The sequence below is a fragment of the Arvicola amphibius genome, chromosome 1, assembly GCF_903992535.2.
Source record: "Arvicola amphibius chromosome 1, mArvAmp1.2, whole genome shotgun sequence".
NCBI classification, from domain to species: Eukaryota; Metazoa; Chordata; class Mammalia; order Rodentia; family Cricetidae; genus Arvicola; species Arvicola amphibius.
This window is the reverse complement of record NC_052047.1, coordinates 3,562,398-3,584,910: the sequence shown is the minus strand read 5'-3', so window position 1 is coordinate 3,584,910 and position 22,513 is coordinate 3,562,398. Positions and strand designations below refer to the sequence as shown.

General features: G+C 40.9%; 1 protein-coding gene across 2 annotated transcripts in view; it reads right to left on the bottom strand.

Moving 5' to 3' along the window:
- LOC119826990 (ATP-binding cassette sub-family G member 3-like) overlaps nucleotides 1-16,323 on the bottom strand; it is a 53,092-nt gene extending 36,769 nt beyond the window's left edge. The window contains exons 1-5 of one of the 2 annotated variants that reach the window (XM_038348439.2): nucleotides 15,943-16,323; nucleotides 5,383-5,604; nucleotides 3,293-3,352; nucleotides 2,508-2,622; nucleotides 1,819-1,971 (exon numbers count right to left, since the gene is read on the bottom strand). In XM_038348439.2, the coding sequence (XP_038204367.1) occupies nucleotides 1,819-1,971; nucleotides 2,508-2,622; nucleotides 3,293-3,352; nucleotides 5,383-5,585 (531 nt within the window). In that variant the 5' untranslated portion in view covers nucleotides 5,586-5,604; nucleotides 15,943-16,323. Of the gene's footprint in view, nucleotides 1-1,818; nucleotides 1,972-2,507; nucleotides 2,623-3,292; nucleotides 3,353-4,002; nucleotides 4,030-5,382; nucleotides 5,605-15,942 lie in introns of those variants that run through there. The other variant, XM_038348440.2, reaches the window with a different exon arrangement.
- Nucleotides 16,324-22,513: the final 6,190 nt, after the last annotated feature.

Genomic DNA, 22,513 nt, shown 5'->3' with positions numbered 1-22,513 from the left:
ACACTCAAAGTCTGGTCCAGTGAAATCTCTAGCTCAGGAATGAGAAAGACGGGACAGGAGAAGATTATTATCTCTAGTTATTTAGTTGTCATTTCGCACTCTTCTAACACACATCACACACATACAACATATACACATATCACTAACACAACACATAGGCGCACACACACATGCACACATTGCTGTTTATCAGAAATTCCACATTGCCTTATTAGGATCTTTTAACTCCCTAAAGTAATGAATTGACATTATTTACAATGTACAGCATCACAGAATTCATGATTCATCCTTGTAGGCAAATTCAAAAGGTCGTATAGTCTATAGGTCAAACTGGAACAGTCTTGGTACCAGTCAATGTCATTGTGTAAAACAGAGGGAATAGCAAGGTTTAGGGGGACACAGAATTAGGGAACAAGTCTCCATAAATATGATAACCAAAACCATGATCAAGCCCTACTGACAACATACATGAGATTCCTATTCTGGGGAGATTATTTTCATCCATACCCACAAAAGGCTGCTCAGCAGACAGCGCTATACAATCTTCTCAATGAATTGATGTCATCGTGAGAGGAAGGATTATTTGGAGGACACAAGAAAAACAATCCTAATGATGAAAAACTCTAGGCAGATAATAAAATAAATGAATTATCAGGTTCTCTAATCAATGTAATTATAAAAACATTTGGGGTTTACAAATGGTTATAGACCTGACAGGGCTAAGGATACCAAGATTTTATTTATTTTGATAGTCAAGAATGGAATTTTTAAATTAGCACATATCCTTAATTTTTAAAGATTAAAAATAATTAAGTACTCAGGAGTGAAGTATTACATAACAGTCTTTTAAAATATGTCAGTAAAAAACTAGTTAGGTGTTAGATAACTAGCTAGGTGTTAGATAACTAGCTAGGTGTTAGCTAACTAGTTAGGTGTTAGATAACTAGCTAGGTGTTAGATAACTAGCTAGGTGTTAGCTAACTAGTTAGGTGTTAGATAACTAGTTGTGAAGCAGTTCACCACTTATCTACCGCCCCTACCGATCCTGCACAGATCCTCTGAGGAGTCACCAGGTCCACTCTTTGTTGCTCATGCCAAAGGTTGTGTCATTAAATCCTGACACAGTAGCTGGTAATAAATATTGAGAGAATATATGGAAGAATATATGGAATTTATTTCCCTGGAGGGAAGTAAATGCAGAGTGAACACAGAGCCAGAGTTCTCCATCTCATGTCCTCACTCAAGCATTGGTCAAGTGAGCTGAGTGGGTGAGATCTGAACAGAGTGCTGTATGGAGGGAAAACTCATTTGTTCTGAGGCAGAGCATATTTGGTGTGTCTGGGACAATAAAGAGACCATGTTGATTAGAACCTTCCTCGGGGGAAGGAAAATTGGTATTTCTCTGCTAAAGACACCACAGACTGGGTGATTTGACAGAAGTTAAATTTGACAGAAGCACATTCTGAAACAACAAGAGACAAGTCCTCTAGGGAAAGAGACAATAAACAGAAGAAAGCACTTCTCCAATTCTCTAATGGGCTGAGGGAAGAGGAGGTTCATGTGAGGAGCACTTGAAAATGGCCATGTGAGGAACACTCTTCCCTGCTGGATCACACTCCATTCCCAAGGTTAGCCACTGTAAAGAAGGTTTCGCAGCTCAGTTTCCACTCTACAGCATGTGACCAGTCACTTACCCATTAATACAGAGAGCAGCTGCATTGACCACACACATAGAAAAGTAATGACAGTATCATATTATCAATACTGGGAATTTTTTTTTTTTGGCTCTGAGACTTTCAAGATTTTTCTTCACATTACCTTGACATTTGACACTTTATCCAGATGCAGAAGTTCAAGGACCTCATTAATTCTCCTTCTTTTTTCATCTCTTGTCATAGTCATTGGCAGTCGAAGAGCAGCTGAGAACTCTACGTTTTCTCTCACAGTCACCGTGAACATCGTTACATCATTCTTAAGGGTAAATAGTATTTCAATTAAATACAGTTATCAGTGAAACAATCGTTCTAACAAATGTAACCTAATCCTTATATAAAACATACACAATGTAATACTCCACTGAAAAATAAGTTTTCAGTTTTACTAATTTCAAGTAGAAAACCTGATGCAATAATTTTCATCCCCCTTCCCATTTGCCTTCCAAGTAAAGCTCAGGGATTTGGGTGACGCCTACCTGCAATTATTTGAGGAAAACATCTAAGCAGTAGAGAAAGATGAAGGAAGGACAAAATGGACAAGAGTAGTCCTCTATAGAATTACATCACAGCTCAGTTACTAATACTGTGATGCAGATGTCATATTTCAGTCTCTCCCCATTTTCCTATTTAATAATGCCACCCTCAAGCTAATGAGTCATTATGGAAAGCTGATGTAGAGAAAATTGGGCCTATAAATGTGTCATATAATGAACTGGAAACACACAAATCTATAAGCTGAGCATCCAGCAATACAAGGGAAGGAATCTAAATTACAAACCCACCAGTACTTACTTGTGGTACATAACCAGAAGTACATGTGAAATTGGCAGGTCGGGGTTTTCCATTTATCAAAATATCTCCCAATAATCCTCGTGGATCTGTCCTTGCAGCTAAGACATCTAATAACCTACAAGGATTACATATGTTGTGTGGTTTACTTCTTCCCTTCAATAAAAGCTATCAGCTTTCAGATACTCAGAATAATAATGCTGCATGAGTTTAACTGAAGTCTCTCTCTCTCTCTCTCTCTCTCTCTCTCTCTCTCTCTCTCTCTCTCACACACACACACACACACACACACACACACACAACACACACACACACACACTCCTTTCTGTTCAGTATGTGCTCTAATACAGCCCAGAATTATAAATACAGGACATCATCCACAGGACCGCCCCTCCCGGCTATCTGACTTTGGGGACTCAAACAGGTCATGTGCTGCTGTGTTTTGAGAATTAGGCCTGGTGATGATTTCTCGTCTCCAGAAAATTTCTTCATCTTTCTAATTCTAATATTATTTTCAGCACATTAAATAATACTAATAATAAAACCCAACACCACATGCCAATCACTCTGTCATTTCCTATCAGTAAAGTGACCTGGTAAGACTCCCTGCTCTTGGTATAAAATTAGAATACACCCTCCTACATGTTATCCACAGCACATGGGACCAGACTCACACGTACACACTCACAGATACACTCACGCAGTACTCAGATAACTCCTATAGGAGTGATTTTTACAGCCCAGAAACTGGATACTGTGGGTTTGCGTAAGCTTTCCATTATACTCACAAAGATCTGCTCCCATCTTGAGGTCCCATAATTGCATTGAGGCCAGGTTTCATGATCCCACTATAAGCACAAAATGATACTGGTTGATTTTTTTCTATTTTTAAAGAAGTTATATTAGTTTCAAGTCTACACTAAATATTCTATTGAAATTAGGTTAAATTGTACACAAAATAAGCATAAATGCATAGGAAAATTTAAATATTAATAGAGGTCTATTGTTTATGGAAGATATTGAAAACTAGTGGAAACTCATCAGAAAAATGTTTCAGATATCACAAAACCCCTGTTACTTATTGTTTAAGGACTTGTCTTTTTTGAAACATAGTGCATCTAAGTTCAGTGTCCTTGAAACAAGGGGTCTGTTCTCAGGAAGACTCCATTACACACACAGCCTTTATCTGTCAAGGCTATTTCTGCTAATATAACTATTAGCAAGTATAGCTTCTCTTTAATGTTTGATGATCAGTATCTTCATATAGCCCTGCTTGCTGCCTTGTAAACCTCATCACAAGAACTCATGGGATATCAGTAGCCATGCCATTATTATTAAAATAGAATCAAAACAAAATTAATCCTTTTAAGTAGAAATTCAAAGACTAGAAAGAAGCACTCAGAGGACAGGAGGGCACTGCCAAGTAACACTCAAAACAAAACAAAACAAAACAAAACAAAGCACCACCTTAATCAAAATAGAAAAGCTAAATACACACCCACAGAAATGGTGATTTCCTTTCCTGATAAAGAGATTATAATACACTCAGTTTCGGATCGGAAAATATCTCTCAAGTAGAGGACATTATTTACTGGCGTATATGTACAGCACAAACATAACTATGTCTCAAAATACTGATTGACTGATTCAGAGAGATAAATATTAAGCTGAAAGAGCCATATTCCTATATTCTTATAGAAAGCATAGCTACGCTCCTATTTGTTATTTCATATCCAGACAATCCCATTCCCCTCTTAGTAAGAAAATGATGGAAGTTGTAGGCAGAGGAGCAGAAACGACCAGTGCCCAAGAACAGCTGTGATGGTTGGGGTCGGGAGGAAGAGTCTACACAGACTGTGTGGGGGAGATCTTAGATGTGTGCTCTGTCCTCAGAATTGGTTGGAAGCATGACTTCTTTATGTCATGGAACAATGTGTGGAATGTTGACTCTAGCTCTTTTTAGCTCTTAATGAATTTTGAGCAAATATTTGAGGACCCGGACTTTCTGCTGTTGGGACTTCCTCATTGCTTCCCTCTCGTCACTGGTAACTGACCCAGTCAGCCTGGTCTACACTCTCAGTTCAGTTTAGGGAGGGGATGTGTGCATAGATGTGTGCGCAATTCTTTTAGATTTTCTAATTTGTGGAATTTAAATTTGCAGTAATTCCTCATATCTCTTGATGTTAACAGTATGGTTTTTATATTGCTTTTTCATCCTTAATTTATTGAGTTAAAACCATTTCTCACAATTGTTTTTGGGCTTTTTTCTGTAATTTGTCTAAGGGTTTGTCAGGCTCGTTTGTGTTTTAAAGAACCAGCTTTAGCTCCATTCATCCATTGTGTTGTTCTTCAGTCTCCACTGCATGAATCTCACTGGGATCGTGGATCTGTCCGTCTGTATAACAGGGTGAGGCTGGGGAGGGTTCACTGGGTGAAGCGTTTGCTGTGTGAGGATGAGGACCTCAATTAAACCCCAGAACTCACATAAAGTTGGGTGCAGTGGTGGCACCTGTAACGCCATGCTCTATGGAGAGATGGGAGACAGAAGCAGGAAAATCCCAAGACACTTGCAGGCTGCTAGCCTGGCATACACTGCAGTGAGCAATGAGAGACTCTGTCTGCAAAACGGTAGAAGGTAAAGACCAGTGCTCAGGGTTGTCCTCTGACAGTCTTGTGCCGCGGGTGTGCCATAGTATCCACACATCTGTACATGTGAACACACACACATACACATAAACAGAGATATACATATAGACATATACATACACTAACACATATACACATACATGTACACAGACATGCACACACAGCTGATTGACAGTAGAGAAAATCTCTGAAAAAAATGTGCAATATACTAGTCTCTAGTTTATTTACATACTTCATATTTGATAGTCTTTCTATCATGAATAATTTTTTATGAAATGCAAAGCCACTCTGCACTGCTTCTTGGTAGCTGATGTTATGAAAACTTAACACAGCCTCTCCAGTCAATATGTTTGGGTCACAGGTGTCCATTCCAGGAAGGTCACTCGAATTGCTTTCTATCATTGGGATTGCAACAGGGTCATTATTCGAAGACATCTTCAGAGGTTCTTCCTTCCTGTAGAAGGAACAGCAAGAGTAAGTTGACGGTCCACACATACAACATCATTACACAGAACACTTAAGGATTATTTTAAATTGTGCACTCATGGGCAGATTTCATCCTGATGAACAGTTCACATGGCTGTGATTACCTAAGAATCCAATGAGAAGCAGACATAACTGAGGACATAGACTCCTCTTAGATACCAAATTCCTAAGAAAGAAATGAGCCCTAATGAGTGCAGTATAAATGTTATTCATAATTCATAAAGAAAGACAAAAACAGATGAGAGGATGGATTTGTCTTATCTCAAAAGCATATTATATGGTACAATATAAGTTCAGAGGCAGGTATATAACCACCATTTTCACAACTCCTCTTTGTGTGGAGAGGGTGGTGTATGTTTATGTGCACATATGTGCACAGATTACAGATGTGTGGATTTATAGAAGGAAGAATCACACAGCAGATGAACATGCAGAGAGAGCTATTGTGGAACAGGCTGGCCAATAAAGACGCAGTTGGTTCAAGGCACAGAGTCAGTTCAAGATACAAAGATGGTTCAAGGGGCAGATTGCTCCAAAGCACGGAGCTGACTCCAGGCATAAGGGGTCTGAACAAGGGAGCTCAAGTGGGACACTTTCATTAGGACTGATCATGTGAGCAGAAGTCCTGGGGTCAGAGTTGAGAGTTTGTTGCCTTGTGTCTAGTGATGCACACATCGGGTGGCTGATGGTGGCTCATTGAGTATGGTCTAAGTGAGGGCTTTGCATTGTTCATTGCTCTGGTTTCTTGGGCAAGTTCTTCAAACATCCATGGGTCTAGGTGTTCCTGGCTTGATATGTTTATAAGTAGGAATAATTTATTTGTTTCAATAAGTTATTTACCAATCTGTATCTTACTGTCTTGCTGGACACTTGCACACATAAGATTCAAAGTTGCCTCAGTTTTTGCTTTCAAAATAAAGCAAACCACTGCTGTATAAATGGAGTCACTCAGGGCAAGGCACTCTCTGAAAACTCCTGTCATATATAATACAAAGGAACACAGATGTGCACAGCCCGAGCTCTACACACCCCATCTCTCACAGTGCTAGAACCAGGAGCTTCTGTTCTCTGAGTCTGAGCTGTGGTGAGATCCAAAATCATCTAGCACATGCCATGGTGCCCTGGGATGCCCTGGTGGGTAGGCAGCCATGAGGGACAGTAGTGCAGGAGGGAGTGACTGAGACACACTCCTAGCTCAGGCTGTGGAGGCATGAGGACAGACAGCCCTGCCTCCTGTAACCAGGGATGACATGGCTCCTCTAGATGACTGCTGAGCATGGGAGTTCTGAGCAGGGGCCTGGCAGATTCTTTGGTTTCTGAAACTGACTCATGGCGCAATGTGTGTGCAGCAGACAGGGGCTGAGAACTGATAACCAGAGTGAAAGGATTACTCAATTTCCACAGCTTCTTCCTCATTGCATGGTGGTTTGCTGCTGCATGGGATCTGAAAATGCTTAGGCAAACAGCTCAGCTCCCAGAACTTATCCATGCTCTGCTTGCCATCCCCACTTCTCCAACGCATCCAGGAGACACTGCCTTGTTTAGACAAACCCACACACAGAAGTGCCTACCTGGACCACAGCCCACAAAGACCCCTGGGGCTAGCGGTGGAAAAGACTATACAGAGACGGGGGAGGTGTTTAGCGTGAGAGATGTTCGGCTCCTTATGGCACCTGTGCACAGCACCAACCTGGAAGGCGGCAGCAGAGAGGGACGACTGATGCCCCCAGACCTAGAAATTTCTATGAGCATCAAGAGAGGCTCTTCCAAGTCTCTGTCTTCCAGATACTGAAACATTATGGGTAATTTTTCTATAGTATGTTATTTTTAAGATGTAAAAACAGTTTTTAATATTTTAAAAAAATATCCTATCTTGTGGCTTACATGATCCTGCTGTTGAATCAAGGGTCTCCTTGATTCAGACTTGCCACATATTTGTGATCTTCCTGCCTCACCTTCCATTTGTCAGGATGGTCGCCTATGGTTTATCTATTTTATTTATATTTTTTTAATTTGGTAACTGTATTGCTTTTAATCTCTTTCTCTTTTCTCTTCTACTCTTCCTTTTCCTCTCATTTCTTTCTACACATCCTTTATTCAATTATGCTATTGTTGTTTGTACCTTTATTAGTTGCAAACGTCATGTTTTATTATGAGTTGTTTTTTCCCATTACATTCATTCTGCCCATTACAGTAACTCTGGGGAAGATGACTCTGGTGCTGTTGTTACTGAGATTTATTTTCTCCATCCTGACCAGTGCTGAGGATTAAGCTCCTGGCAGATGGATGCTCACTGTACACGTCCTCACATCAATGTGTAAAACTACTCACTCCCACAGGTGCACCAACCACAAAAACAAAACACAAGAATGCAAGGAAACAAGGTCATACCACTTCCTCAAAAGATCATATGGTGTCAGCAACTGAGTCTAAACATACTATAGAATGCTAAAGAAATCATTCAGGAGGTTAACTTTAACAGGATTGCAACTTCAAAAAGATAGACAACTTAATGAAATAAGCAAAACCACATAAGATATGAATAATAAATAGAGAATTTTTAAATGGAAATTTTAGGAAAGTCTACAAATTTATTTTTAAAATTCGGGAGAAAGAATCAACAACAGACTAAATTAACTGAAAGATAAGATAAAAATACTAGGACTTCACAGATAAGGTTAATGAGTTGTTATATTCAGAGAAGAATAAAAAAAATTGATGACTTTCAGGATATAACAGACAAACCAAACAGAAATATTTTAATAGACTAGAATGATGAAATAGATACTAAAGATATAGAAAACCTACTCATTGAAGCAATATCCTAAAATACCCCATATCTATTGAAAGATAAGAATGTCTAGGTACAGAGGTAATTTAGACCATCACATACATAAGGTCAGAAAATATTCTTGACATATCACACTCTTAGTCACATTCAGAGAGTGCAGGACAAGAAAAGAATGCCAGAAGCTAATACAGAGAAGAGCCATGTCGCTAATGCGTACCTGATTGGAAAACCGATCAGAACAGCAGCACGTTCCTTGACAGAAACGCTGAAGCCCAGAGCATGTGACTGTGTATTCTGAGCCCTCAAAGAAAAGAGTGGCAGCCAATGTGACTACATGCAAATCCATCGTGTATAAAGACCTTCAAGATGGGCACAGCTAAAGCAATGCATGACCACAGAGGCAGCAGTGAAGAAGACACTCATGGGAAAATAAAAACACAAAGGAAGAAGACAGAAAGCTAGGATAACAAGAGCTCAGAAGAAAATAACTCCTATAATCCTAAGGAATCAACAACAGTAACTCAGGGAGTGTGTGGTTAGCTTTTGTCAACTTGACACACGCTGGAGTCATCTGGGAAGAAGAATCTGCAATTGAGGAATTGCCTGTATTTGACTGGCAAGTTTGTAGGGCATTTTCTTGATTGATGGTTAATGTGGGAGGGCCCAGCCCATTTTGGGGTCCTGGGATGGTTAAGAAAGCTGGCTGAGCAAACCATGAGTAGCAACGAGTGATCCATGTCCCTCCATGGTCTCTGATTCAGTTCCTGCCCAAGTTAAAGCCTTTTCCCTTTTTAGTGATGACTGTGATGTGGGAAGTGTAAACCAAATAAACCTTTTCCTCCCCAAGAAGCTTGTGGTCGTGATGTTTTTTCACTGCAATAGAAAGCAAACTGTCAACATCTAAGATGAGAGAGAAAGAAAAGAACACAGCAATTGAAGTCAAAACAGGAAGTCAGAAGATGAAGAGAAGCTCTCCAAATTATAGGATTCCATTCAGTACAAATATTTTAACACTAACATAAATATAAGTGGTTTCAATTCTGGAGTAAAAGATGCAACTGGCAGGCTGAATTGAAAAGCAGAAAACAATGACGAGTTTTTTATTGCAGCAGGAAACTCAACTAACTGAGAACGCATATGAAGACTCACAGGGAAAGGATGGGAACAGCGTTTTAAGCAAACAGACTGGATAGCTGTTCTCTTACCTGACAAAGCAGATACCCAGCCAAAGTTAGGAAAAATAAAGATAACTACATCTTAATAATTGGAACACTCCATCACAAATAACTATAAATATATGTAGTGAAAATTAGCATAGCAAACTCATTAAAACAAACCCTGCTTGACAAATGCAGCTGGATAAAATAAACGGTGGGTGACTTTGTTTTCTATTTGTGGTTTAATGTTCTTGAATAGTATATTTTTATTGAGGGAAGTCATATGTGTGGATGAATGTTTGCTGTTCTGTTCTGTGAGCACTGCTGCTTTCACTGTGTGAGGATACTCGGGACTCAGCCTCTGAACCAGGGACCTTGGCCTAGGCTTTGATTTCCCATGGTAGCGTGAAGTGTGTGTGTGTGTGTGTGTGTGTGTGTTTATCTGTGGGTGAGTGTCTTTGCATCTGTGTGTGAATATCTGTGTGTGTATCTGTGTGTGTGTGTGTGTGAGAGAGAGAGAGAGAGAGAGAGAGAGAGAGAGAGAGAGAGAGAGAGAATGTGTATGGGGGGTGCAACATAAGGATGCCTGGTCCCCTGGACCCAGAGCTTCAGTAGTTGTGAGCTGCCATGTCAGTGCTGGGACTTGAACCTTGGTTCTCTGGAAATGCAGCCAGTGCGCTAAACCATATCTCTAGTTTCTGGAGTCTATTTCTTCTTGTTACTAATATATTTATTCTGTAATCTGTGGTTTTGGAAAACAGTACTTAATAAATTTAGAAAACAGGTAGTTGCTTATGATATTACTCTGACTGCCTTATAATAGCTGAGTGATGAAATATCTGCATTTTGATCTGTACTCTAGTGTGGGAATCATAGCTACCTGCGAGGTGTGTACTATCCATTTTGAGTTATTCAGCACATACAACCACTACTTGAGCAAGGCCTCCTTCAGTGAGAGAAAACTTTTGTTTTGTTTTGTTTGTTTTTTTTTTCGAGACAGGGTTTCTCTGCAGCTTTTTAGAGCCTGTCCTGGAGCTAGCTCTTGTAGACCAGGCTGGCCTCGAACTCACAGAGATCCGCCTGCCTCTGCCTCCCGAGTGCTGGGATTAAAGGCATGAGCCACCACCGCCCAGCGAGAGAAAACTTTTGAAAGCTTAGGGGACCATGTACACCCTAGGTTCTTCTACGTGTCTGAGTGTCTGCTAAAATGAACAGGGCACTCTTCCCACACTCCCAGGCTTCTGGTCTGATTAAAAAGACCAAGGCTATCAGGACAAGGACTCTAACCCTGGGTTCTGTGATGCAGCACAACCTTGCTGCTCCCTAGAAGGGAGCAGTGAAAGCTTCCTGGCTCCTTTCTCCTGTGTGGGCCTTGGTACTCCCCACCCCAACAGTTTTGCCATTAAATTTTCTAGAACTTTCAGATTCTTACAGTTAAAAGGTACATATTCCAAGTCCAGTGATACTATATTGATATTTTTCTCTATTTTAAGATTTGATGAAACGGCATTTTATTGAGAACTGTGCTCATAGATAATGTTAGTCTTTAAACTTTACTAATGATCATTTTGTTGACTTATCTGGTTGTTGTTTATTTTTGAAATTGCATTTTAATTACAACATTTCTCCTTCCCTTTCCTCCCTGCTCTCCTTCAAATGCATGGGCTTTTTCCTAAACTGTTATTGAAAGCATATATCTACTTGTAATCACACATGCATACACACATATATATACACACATGTATACACACACACACACCTGTTGATTCCATATGTTACTTATATGTATGTTTTCAGGGCTGACCATTTAGCACTGGACAATCAGTTGGTGTGCTCTTCCCTGGGAAAGACCACCTCTCCCACTCCCAGCTTTACTCAGTTGCCTCTAGTTCTCTGTGTAGAATTGAGGCCTCCTGGGCTTTTCTCCAGCCAGTTGGCATGTTCATGGCTGTCCTCCTCTTCAGCTCATGTTTGGGGCAGTCGTGTTTACGACACTTTATGAGTGTAGTTAGTAGGCCTTTCTTGAACACCAGCCCCCAAATGAGGACATGAAGATTTATTATTAATTATGAAAACTTGACCTTTAGCTTAGGCTTGTTTCCAATTATCTCTCATAAATTAAATTGGTCTGTTTGTATTAGTCTATGATCTTCTACATGTCTCTTTAGTCTCTCTTCTGTTCTCTACATCTGACTTGCTCAGTGTCTCGCTGGCATCTCTCTCACACCTAGATTCATAACCCTGAGTTCCGCTCTCTACCCTAAGCCCTGCCTATTCTCTCCAGCCTAGCCATTGGTCACTCAGCCCTTTATTAAACCAATCAGAAGATGCCTTTCACACTGTGTGAACAAATATCATACAATATTTCCTCTTTTTTGAGCTGTGGGAGAATGCTCTTGTACACTGTAAAGATTTGTCACATGTATTGGTTTAATAAAACGCTGATTGGCCAGTAGTCAGGTAGGAAGTATAGGTGGGGCAACCAGATTAGGAGAATTCTGGAAAAAGAGAAGGCAGAGACATAGTCACTAGCCAGGTGCAGAAGAAGCAAGATGAGAATGCTTCACTGAAAAAAGTTACCAAGACATATGACTGAACATTGACAAAAATTATGGGTTAATATAAGTTTTAAGAGCAAGTTAATAATAAGCCTGAGCTAATAGGCCAAACAATTTACAATTAACATAAGCCTCTGTGTGTTTCTTTGGGACTGAATGGCAGTGGGACTGGGTGAGACAGAAACTTCCATCTACATATTTGCCTAAATGCAAAGGAAAGGGTTTTGACTCTAACACAGTAAAACGATACACAATAAAAACAATTATCAGGTATGAATTACATTCACAATGTCAGATCCATTTGTATTTGGCAAATTTGGGGAAAATACTCTGTTATCTACCCTATCTTGGTGATTTCAAAGTTTTATACCTAAACTATTTTCTATCATAATTTATATTGCCAGTTTAAAAATATCTTTTTAGAACTTAAAGCATTTACTTAGATAAATAACTTAAGCTTTTATGTCTCTCCTCAACCTTATATACTTTACATCTCTTTTGTGAGTTTTTTCTCTGAATCTGGTAACAAGAAAAAGCTGTAACTAAAACTATATAGTTTTCAATCCCATCAGAGACCTGAGAAGGATATAATATTACCTGAGTAAAGAGGAAGTAGAGAACAAACAACTTCTAGAACTATAGAAATGAGAGAAGCTGGCTGCCTTGACAGTCTCCCAAGGCTTATCTGCAACATTGAGGCATCCATCTTCAGCCCACAGGCCTAGAATATCTGATAGGCTTTTAGGTAAAGCAGGAGTTTTTCACAGACTGTCCTGTAACAAAAAGGGCTGGCTTGGGGTTTCTGTCCTGCCCGGTATCCCCACAGCCGGCAAGCCCCAAAGAAAATCACACATAGGTCTCCATAAATTATAAGCTGATTGGCCCATTAGCTCTAGCCTCTCACTGGCTAACTCTCACATCTTGATTAACCCAATTTTCTAATCTATGTTAGCCATGTGGCTCAGTACCTTTTTCAGTGGGGCAGATCACATCCTGCTGCTTTGGTGATCTAGGCAGGAGTGGGAGGAATCAGCTTCCTCCTTCCCAGAATTCTCCTGTTCTCCTTGCATCATTTCTACTTCCTGTCTAGTTTTCCCACCTATACTTCCAGCCTGGCCAATCAGTGTTTATTTAAAACTTGATTGACAAAATACAGACAATTCTCCCGCACCACTGTCCTACACCATCTTGGCAAAGTTTGGCACCCACCCTCTTTCTGCCCTGATTGTGGCCTTCTTCCCTCCGAGCTGGGGGAGGGTTGGCTGATATGCCGAGTCACATGCCTTTCCCAACCAGGTGTGTGTGCACACGTCTTGCTCGGGATCCTTGTGGTGCCACATTCGTGGCAACATAACTAACATAACTAACATGACTACAATTTTGATAATTCTGGATGACTACTAACCTGCATTTCTTAATTATCCTAAATAATTTATAATAACAGCTTTCAAGGACTAGAATTATACATTACATTTTGAAATGAGCTGCATAGGTACAATACCTTGATAGTAGAAATACATATTGCCACTATTTTGTGTGTGTGTGTGTGTGTGTGTGTATGGTGTTATTTAACAATAACCTTAAATTTGTATCAATATACAAAAACACATTAAGCAAGATAAAAAACATATTAGTATGTTCTAATAAGAAAACCTTAAATTTGTATGAATATACAAAAAATGATACCAATGTAAAATATTTTAGATTAATAGTTCCATTTATTTTAAAAGTAGATTCAATAATCTGTCTTTTTAGCCTATTCCTATATACCACCCTTTTTTTCAGAAAGAGATTCCTTACACCAACTTTGCCTAATTTTCTCCCTTACCATGACCAATACCAATTTGCAACCAACCATCCTAAATAATGACAAACATCCATAACCCACCAAGCGATCAAAAGCCACCCACCCCACCTCTTAGGAATGTGGGCATTGTGTTCTTAAAATTGCTTCCTGTTGTCTGGGGTGATAGAATCTTTGGGGAACACTGAGAAAATTGAGATAATGATCACACACACACATGCGCATATGCACATATGCAAGACAGGCTTTCCAGTTCTTTCATTTTCATAATCCATCTTAATCTTAATTATTTTCTTCAAGCAGTTCTTCTAAGACTTCCTACTTCATACAGTTTTCAAATACAATCCATCTTAAATCAAAAACAGTCAACAGAATGTCTGGGGTGTCAGGAAAGTGGCCCTGAGCTGATCATACATGCTGTTCAACTTCACTGAAATGTCACATGGTGCTCCCAAAAGATATGCAATGTGGCTCACAGGTAAGCATTTTCCAAACGCTTAGAGAACATGAAATTCACACAACCTAGAGAAAACCATGGCTTATTTTTAATAATAATAGTTCATCAAGGTGTCTGTAACAGGGTATGGGAAATGACAACTACATTTTACCTTAGCAGAGGCACTGCTCTGGCATTATGGAATGGAATGGTTCTAGGCATAGCCTTCCTTTGAGTCTCCTCAACAACCCAAATTAACACACACAAGAGATGTTCCCTCAAAAGCAAAGGCCAGGAGAAGCATCTCTGAAAAGTCACTATGTTTCCCCTTCTTGTTCCTGAGCTGGGAGACTGATTGGCTCCTTCTTGCTATGGTCTCAGGAATGCAACTTAAGGGCTGGAGAGATGGCTCAGCGGTTAAGAGCACACACTGCTCCTGCAGAGAACCTGGGTTACACTCCCAGCCACACACAGGGACTTCCAACTGTCTGCACCTCCAGTTCCAGGGAATCGGGAGCCTCTCTGACCAGGGGCACCAAGTGTTCAAGCAGTGCACTTACATACATGCAAGCAAAACACTCATACACATCAAATAAAATTGAATAAATTACTTAAAATGTAACTCAATTCCACTTTGAGGGCCCCATTCTCATGTTCCTTCTCACAATTCTCCATTCTAGTTTGTGTTTTATTGTCCACTTATCATATTTATCCTCCTTTCAATGCTTCAGATGCTTAGCCACAGCTAAGTGCAGAAATAGGTTCTACATGTGTGTGCATTGTGATACATGTTGGTCTAAGAGAATGCACTGCTGGAGAGAGGCATATGTTAATACCATAAGAAGGTTTTTTCTGAGAGACATACATGGATCTAATCTACATGGGAAGTAGAAAAAGACAAGACCTCCTGAGTAAGTTGGAAGCATGGGGACTATGGGAGGGGGCTGAAGAAGAGGGGAGAGAAAGGGAGGAGAGCAGAGAAAAATGTAGAGCTCAATAAAATCAGTTTTTTAAAAAGGGGCTCTTCTGTGCAAACACACAGGCCTGGACACATATCCTTAATTAATATGTGTTACTAATAAACTTTTTGTCTTCCTAAAACTAGATAAGCGATTACATTTCTAGTATTAGACAGGAAGAAAAAGGATTGCATTATATATACACAATCAACTGGCAGGTTTACAATTGGCTTTTAATTTTTGTCTGTTCAGACTTCTTCCACAGTATCCAAGGAAGAGGTGTAAGGAGTTAATGAATAGCTGCATAGCAAGCTACAGATTTTTGAACAAATTTTACATCGTGAGCTAAAGAAAAAGAATAAATTGTTCAGGTCCCTTACAATACCAGTGTTAAATTTCTTTTGCACTTTTGATAACTTCACTACTTGATAACATTTTTGCCCACCCAATATCATGAACCTTCTTCACCTTCACACATTTGGAGATCAACCCGCCCTGAACACCATACCCTTTGCAGACAGGTGATAGGACCAGTAATTTGCATTTCACACTTGAAAATGGAGCTGCAAAGGATTTCCCAGCCCTGGCTGCCCACACTCACCAGGGTCGGAAGCAGAGGCCCAGTCTGTTTGCGCAAAGGACAGGAGGAGAGTTGCAACTCTGGTCTGAGACTCCAGCTTCTGCCCCACAGTGTCCTAGAGCCTCTGCATGTAGGCCACCTCTGCTTCTTCAATGGCAGCGACTTGGGCGGCACCCAAAGAGAGGAGAGGAAGTAGAACACCAGGACGTCCTGGAGTGGGGAGAGGGCGTGGGTGGGGGAGGTGGTGTGGGCGCCCCGGAGGAGGAAGTGGGGTCAGGCTCTGCGGGGCTGTGAGGTTGGGTGGGCCCATCTCGGGGCCAGCTTCCAGAGAACTGGGCTGTCAGCCCTGAGCCCTAGGTCAGGCCCACAGCGGTACTGAAGCATGAGAAGTCAGCATTTAGTATCCCAGAAGAGAGAAACTGAAAGTAACGGTTTGGGGGGGGTGGGGGGACTTAACAGATGGGGCTGGAGAAGAAACGGGATAAATATTTGCTTAACACAGAAAGGGACAAACACATGGTGGATCAGGACATTCTAGGATAGGACTTGGTAAGCATCCAGGTTGTTAATATAAATTGAAGAAACCAATTGAAAAATAATTCACTGTTCACAATTGCAGTCCCTATAACTGAGAGCCTGAGGCAGGAGGATTTAAGGTTTGGGTGCCTGGGCAAAATATCGATCTCTATCCCTAAAGAGTAAGAAGAGGGGAGGAGGAACTAACTTAGTTAACTGTTAACCTGCAGTCGGTGTGCAGTGTAGGACAGTTCACAAACCAGAAAGTTAATGTTGAAAAGTAAGTCATTTTCATACTCTGTCTTTTTAACATTCTAGCATTAGTGGGGGAGGGTCACACAAGCCCTCCCCCTTCAGCTGAGGGGCTGCAGACAGGTGATGACTGCCAGGAGAGGGAGAGTCGGTGGTTCTCTTCAGGACTAAAAGAGAAATATTCTACTCATATGTGTTCATGGGCAGCACTGACTGGACTCAGTGGGTTATTGAAGAAGGGGAGGGAGAGAAAGGGAAAAGAAGGAGGAAGGCAGGGAGGCAGGCAGGCAGGCAGGCAAGAGTAAGGAAGGGAGGGAGGGAGAGGAAGACATTATTGGGGGAGAAAGGTGTTGGGAGGGAATTCTGTTGTAGTCTTGGAGGGTTGAGTGAGGTTCAGTATGATTAAACTACATCGTATGTATGAAGTTCTCAAAATTCTCAAAGAATAAAAATTGTACACGTTTTTGGTGTCATTAACTTTTATCTGAGTGTCAGAGTGTGAGATACATACAGAGAAAGTGCACGCTGAGCAGTGACCCGACTCTGTAAGCATGAAGACCTGAGTTCAGATTCAGCACCACATAAAGAGCCTGATTGGGGGGGGGGTGGGCAGGGGATCCCTGGGGCTTGAGGAACAGCTATTTTAGATAATCAGAAAGTCATTCCTCAGGCTCAGTGTGTGAGAGAAGATAACACTAGTGTTGACCTCCACAGGTGTGCACATCCATGTACAGCCACACATGCACATCCATGTACAGCCACACATGCACATCCATGTACAGCCACACGTGCACATACATGCAAAATTATAGAAAATCTGACCAGACAACTTCATGTATATTCACACTGGGACACATTTGTATTTGAGAAATTCTTATTTTTTTTTTTTATTTCAGAACGCTTGGAGTATCTCAGAAAGGGAATAGGAGCACACACAGGTAATCTCAGGCACTCCACCTGAGGCTCAAGGTTGACAGACCGAAGGACAGCCTGTGCTACATAGGAGTTGCTGACCAGCCAGGGCTACAAAGCAAAACTGCCTCTGCGCTCTACCTTGGAGGGAAAAAAAGAGCAGAAAGTAAAGAGAAGAGAGGGGAAGAATGGGAAAAGGACAGAAGTGGGAGAGAGAAGGGGAGGGAGCAGCAAGGAGACACAGAAGAAAGACAGAACCACAGGGCTTCCCTCAAGCTCCACCATGGCCATCCTCTCCAGAGGTCACCACATTCTTACTTCTGTCATTTGTTGTCTACTTCTATTTAGCTTTTACGTCTATCATGTAGTAGAGCTGGTGACCTAACCCAGGGCTTCAGGCCTGGCCCAGGTATGACACTGAATTATATCTCCAAATCTGAGGATTAGATAACTATGTAATGAACTTTCTTCTTTTTATTGTTTTTATTGAGCTATACATTTTCTCTATTTCCCTCTTTTCCTCCCCTCTCCCGTTTTACCCTCTTCTGTGACCCCCGCCTCTCAATTTACTCAGGAGATCTTGTCTTTTTCACCTTCCTATGTAGATCCATGTATGTCTCTCTTAGATCCTCTTTGCTGTCTAGTTTCTCTGGGATTGTGAACTGTAGGCTGACTTTTCTTTGCATTATATCTAAAAGCCACTTATGAGTGAATACATATTATATTTGTCTTTCTGGATCTGGGTTACCTTATTCGATATATGGTTTTTTCTAGATCCATCTATTTGCCTGCAAACTTCAAGATGGCAGTATTTTTTACCATTGAGTAATACTCCATTGTGTAAATGTACATTTTCTTTATCCATTCTTCAGTAGAGGGGCATCTAGGTTGTTTCCAGGTTCTGACTATTACAAAAAAAGCTGCTTTGAACATAATTGAGCACATGTCTTTGTGGTATGATTGAGCATCTTTGAAGAAAGAAATTGATAAAGGCACCAGAAAATGGAAAGATCTCCCATACTCTTGGGTAGGTAGAATTAACATAGTAAAAATGGCAATCTTACCAAAATATATCCACAGATTCAATGTAGATCAAAATCCCAGCAAAGTTCTTCACAGACCTCAAAAGAACAATACTCAACTTCATATGGAAAAGCAAAAAACCCAGGATAGCCAAAACAATCCTGTACATTAAAGGAACTTCTGACAGCATCACAACCTGGACTTCAAACTCTACAATAGACCTAAAGTAATGAAAGTAGCCTGGTATTGGCATAAAAACAGACAGGAGGACCAGTGGAATTGAATTAAAGACCTGGATATGAACACCTGATTTTTTATAAAGAAGCTAAAAATATAAAATGGAAAAAAGAAAGCATATTCAACAAACTGAATATCAACATGTAGAAGAATGAAAACAGATCCATATCTATTGCCATGCACAAAAATCAAGTCCAAATGGATCAACCACACTGAACCTCATAGAAGAGGAAGTGGGAAATACACTTGAACACATTGACACAGGAAACCACTTACTAAATATAACCCCAGTAGCACGGACACTGAGAGCAACAATTAAAAAAATGGTACCTCCTGAAATTGAGAAGCTTCTGTAATCAACTTTCTAGTTGATTCTCTTCACCCCCAACCCTATTCTGGCCTTACTCTAAACCTAAGTGTATCTGTGACACCTGCCTTACACTTATGGGGCACCTGGAGACTCCTGGACCAACAACTCACAAGGAGGTATCCCACATCTGTGCCACAAATTTTTTTAAGAACCCATAACTCTGGGAGCAGCGTTATCCCCTCATTTTTTAAGTATTTTTTGTTTAATTGGCTTACAAAATTGTAGATTTCCACATGACTTTTTCACACAGATCTAGTTTCAGATAAACTTCCCTCCACCCCCCACCTCCTTCCTCCTCCCTTACCCCCAAGTAGCCCTTTCTCTGCCAGCGTTCCCTCTCCATTTTCATATAACACACATTTACTACCCTCCCCAGCAATGGTGTCTTTCACTCTGCCTGGCTCTGATATAAACACACAAATGTGGAAATTTCTAGAACCACCATTTGAGAGAGAACGTTTGTCTTCCCAGGCCTGCATTGCCTCACCTGGCATGGTATTCTCCAGTTCCATTTATTTTTCTACAAATTTCATTTTCTTTACAACTGAATAAAATTCTATCACATACATGTATTGAAAGGAGGGTGCTGCATGTTGGTTCCCAGCCGCCCTGCTATCTTAGACCCGAAATAATCACACAGAAACTGTATTAATTAGATCACTGCTTGGCCCATCAGCTTCTTATTGCCTAACTCTTACATCTTAATTTGATCCATTTCTATTAATCTATATATCACCACATGGCTGTGGCTTACGGAGTAAAGTTCCCAGCATCTGTCTGGGGCAGCTCCATGGCTTTTCTCTGGCTCTGCCCTTCTTCCTCCCAGCATACAGCCTAGCTTTCCTGACCTAGTTCTGTTCTTCCCTGACATAGGCTCAAAGCAGTTCTTTATTCATTAACCAATAAAAGCAACACATAGACAGAAGGACCCCACATTAGTGTGGTGGTCTGTATCTGTCGCGCTAGGCGCCCCCGTGTCTGCACTCTGTGTGCTTAAACCCAGTTACCGAGCGTTGGGCAAAAGGCTGGCGGTTAAAATACACAGACACACACAGACAGAGAGACAGAGACACAGGTCATCCTTGAATTCCCCAAGAATGCCCCCTTTATAGTGTTCAGGGGCAGATTATATAGAGATAGCCATGCCCCAGCCTAACCCACCAGAAACCACTCTCCTGCCATCAGGAACGCCTGAAGGTCTTGAGCTCAGAGCAGCTGTAGGCACTCAGATCAGGGGATTACAAGAAATTCAGGATCTGGGGTCTCACTGCTCCCAACATGTATCTTCCTTCATGGATTTAGTATAGTGCCACATTTCCATTACGTTCATCACCAGCACAACCTAACACTGAACATCTAGGTTATTTATTATGACTAGAGCAGCAATGAACACAGATGGGCAAGTATCTCTGTAATAGGAGACAGAGTCCTCTGGATACATGTGTGGGAGAAAATACTCACCAGCTACACCCTTGGCAGGGGAAATAATAACCAGAATACAAAAAAAAGTCTGAAAATATCAAGAATGAAATGACACAATAAAAAATAGGCTGTGGAACTAAGCAGAGAGCTCTCAATAGACAGGGATATGTGATGGCACTACTGGTGCCCTTGGGGGCCAGCAAAGGAAGTCAGATACCCTGGAGCTGGAGTCACAGGGATTTGCAAGCAGCCCCATGTGGATGCTGTGAACTGAGCTTCTCTGGAAGAGCGGTCAGTGCATTCTTGACCACTGAGACATGTCCAAGCTGGCCACCTCAAACTTACCATGGATTCTCGTACACTCTGTACTATCATTTCTCTTTGAATACAGTTTCCTCTTACTTTGCAACTAAATAAATATGTTAAAATATAGCATGCATAAATTATAGACTGCCTGTAGAAATAATATTTTGATATATTGGGTTAGATAAGATGTGTTATATAAATTATTTTTATTAACAGCCTCAAAGGAAAAAGATCATTAAGATGCCAACATTTTGCTTCCTGGCAATCAAGTCCTCATCTTAGCTATCTTCTGAAAGCTTCTGCTGTTTCTAGAAACAGAAATGCCTTCAAGCAATAGTGCATTTTCCTTTATCACTCATTTAAAATGCAAACATACTGTTTTCCCAGCATCTTTTATAAAACCTAAAAGACTAGTACATAAAGAAATACATGTGTCCCTTCAACTTTTGATTCCAATTTGTTGTCCCGAGATGAAACCAAAGGATCGGGTATCTCATTAATCTTCCGGAGGCAGTCGATCTGTGCTCCTGTGCATTTGCATGGGATAGGAGCATCTCTAATACCAATCACCTATAACAAGGAGTTTCCACTTTATTTATAAGAAATCTTTAAGCTGAATTGACATTAGTATACAGGAAGTTTGACTGATATTTGTTTCTTGGCTAATCCAGGATCAAGACATTAAAATTTGTTACCAGTCTTATTTAATGATGTTTAAGTAGTTTCCGAATTTATCACCATTACAACACTATTGTGAAGGAGTGGGCTGTGTCCCGGCTACACGGCTAGCTTAACCCCCAAAATAACCACACAGATATTGTATTAATTAAATTACGGCCTGGCCCATTATATCGAGCCTCTTTTTGGCCAACTCTCACATCGTGATCTAACCCATTTCCACCAATCTGTACGAGGTCGTGGCTTACCAGGAAAGATTCTAACCAGTGTCAGTCTCAGGCAGGAGCTTCATGACATCTGCCACACTGCCTTTCTACCCAGAATTCAGTTGGGTCTACTCCACCTATCTAAGTTCTGCCCTATCAAAAGGCCAAGGCAGTTTCTTTATTACACCAATGAGAGCAACACATAGACAGAAGAACCTCTTACACCAGCTATCAATGGCAATATACCCCCAACAAAAGCAACTTAAGAAAAAAAGGGTTTGTTCGGGCTCATGTCTGCAAATGATATATTTAGCATGGTAGAGAAGGCATGCGCAAAGAACTGGAGGCTGGTTGATCACATGGCATCCCATCAGTATGTCACAAGTGATGGACGTTAGTTTCCAGCTTTCTTTTACTTTGTTACTAGGTCTCAAGCCCAAAAGGATGGTGCTACCCACCCATGGGGTGGGTTTCCTACCATAGTAACCTGAGATGATGCCCCACAAGCAAACCTAGATGAGATGGTCTTCACAGGTGCAGATAAGCTTGTGTCCTAGGTAATTCTATACCCAGTCAAGTTGGTCAACAGTAACTGTCACAGTGTACAATGACTAATCACATCACTTTCACATGAATGGTTTCAAAATTTGTCCCCTAAAAGCAAACATTG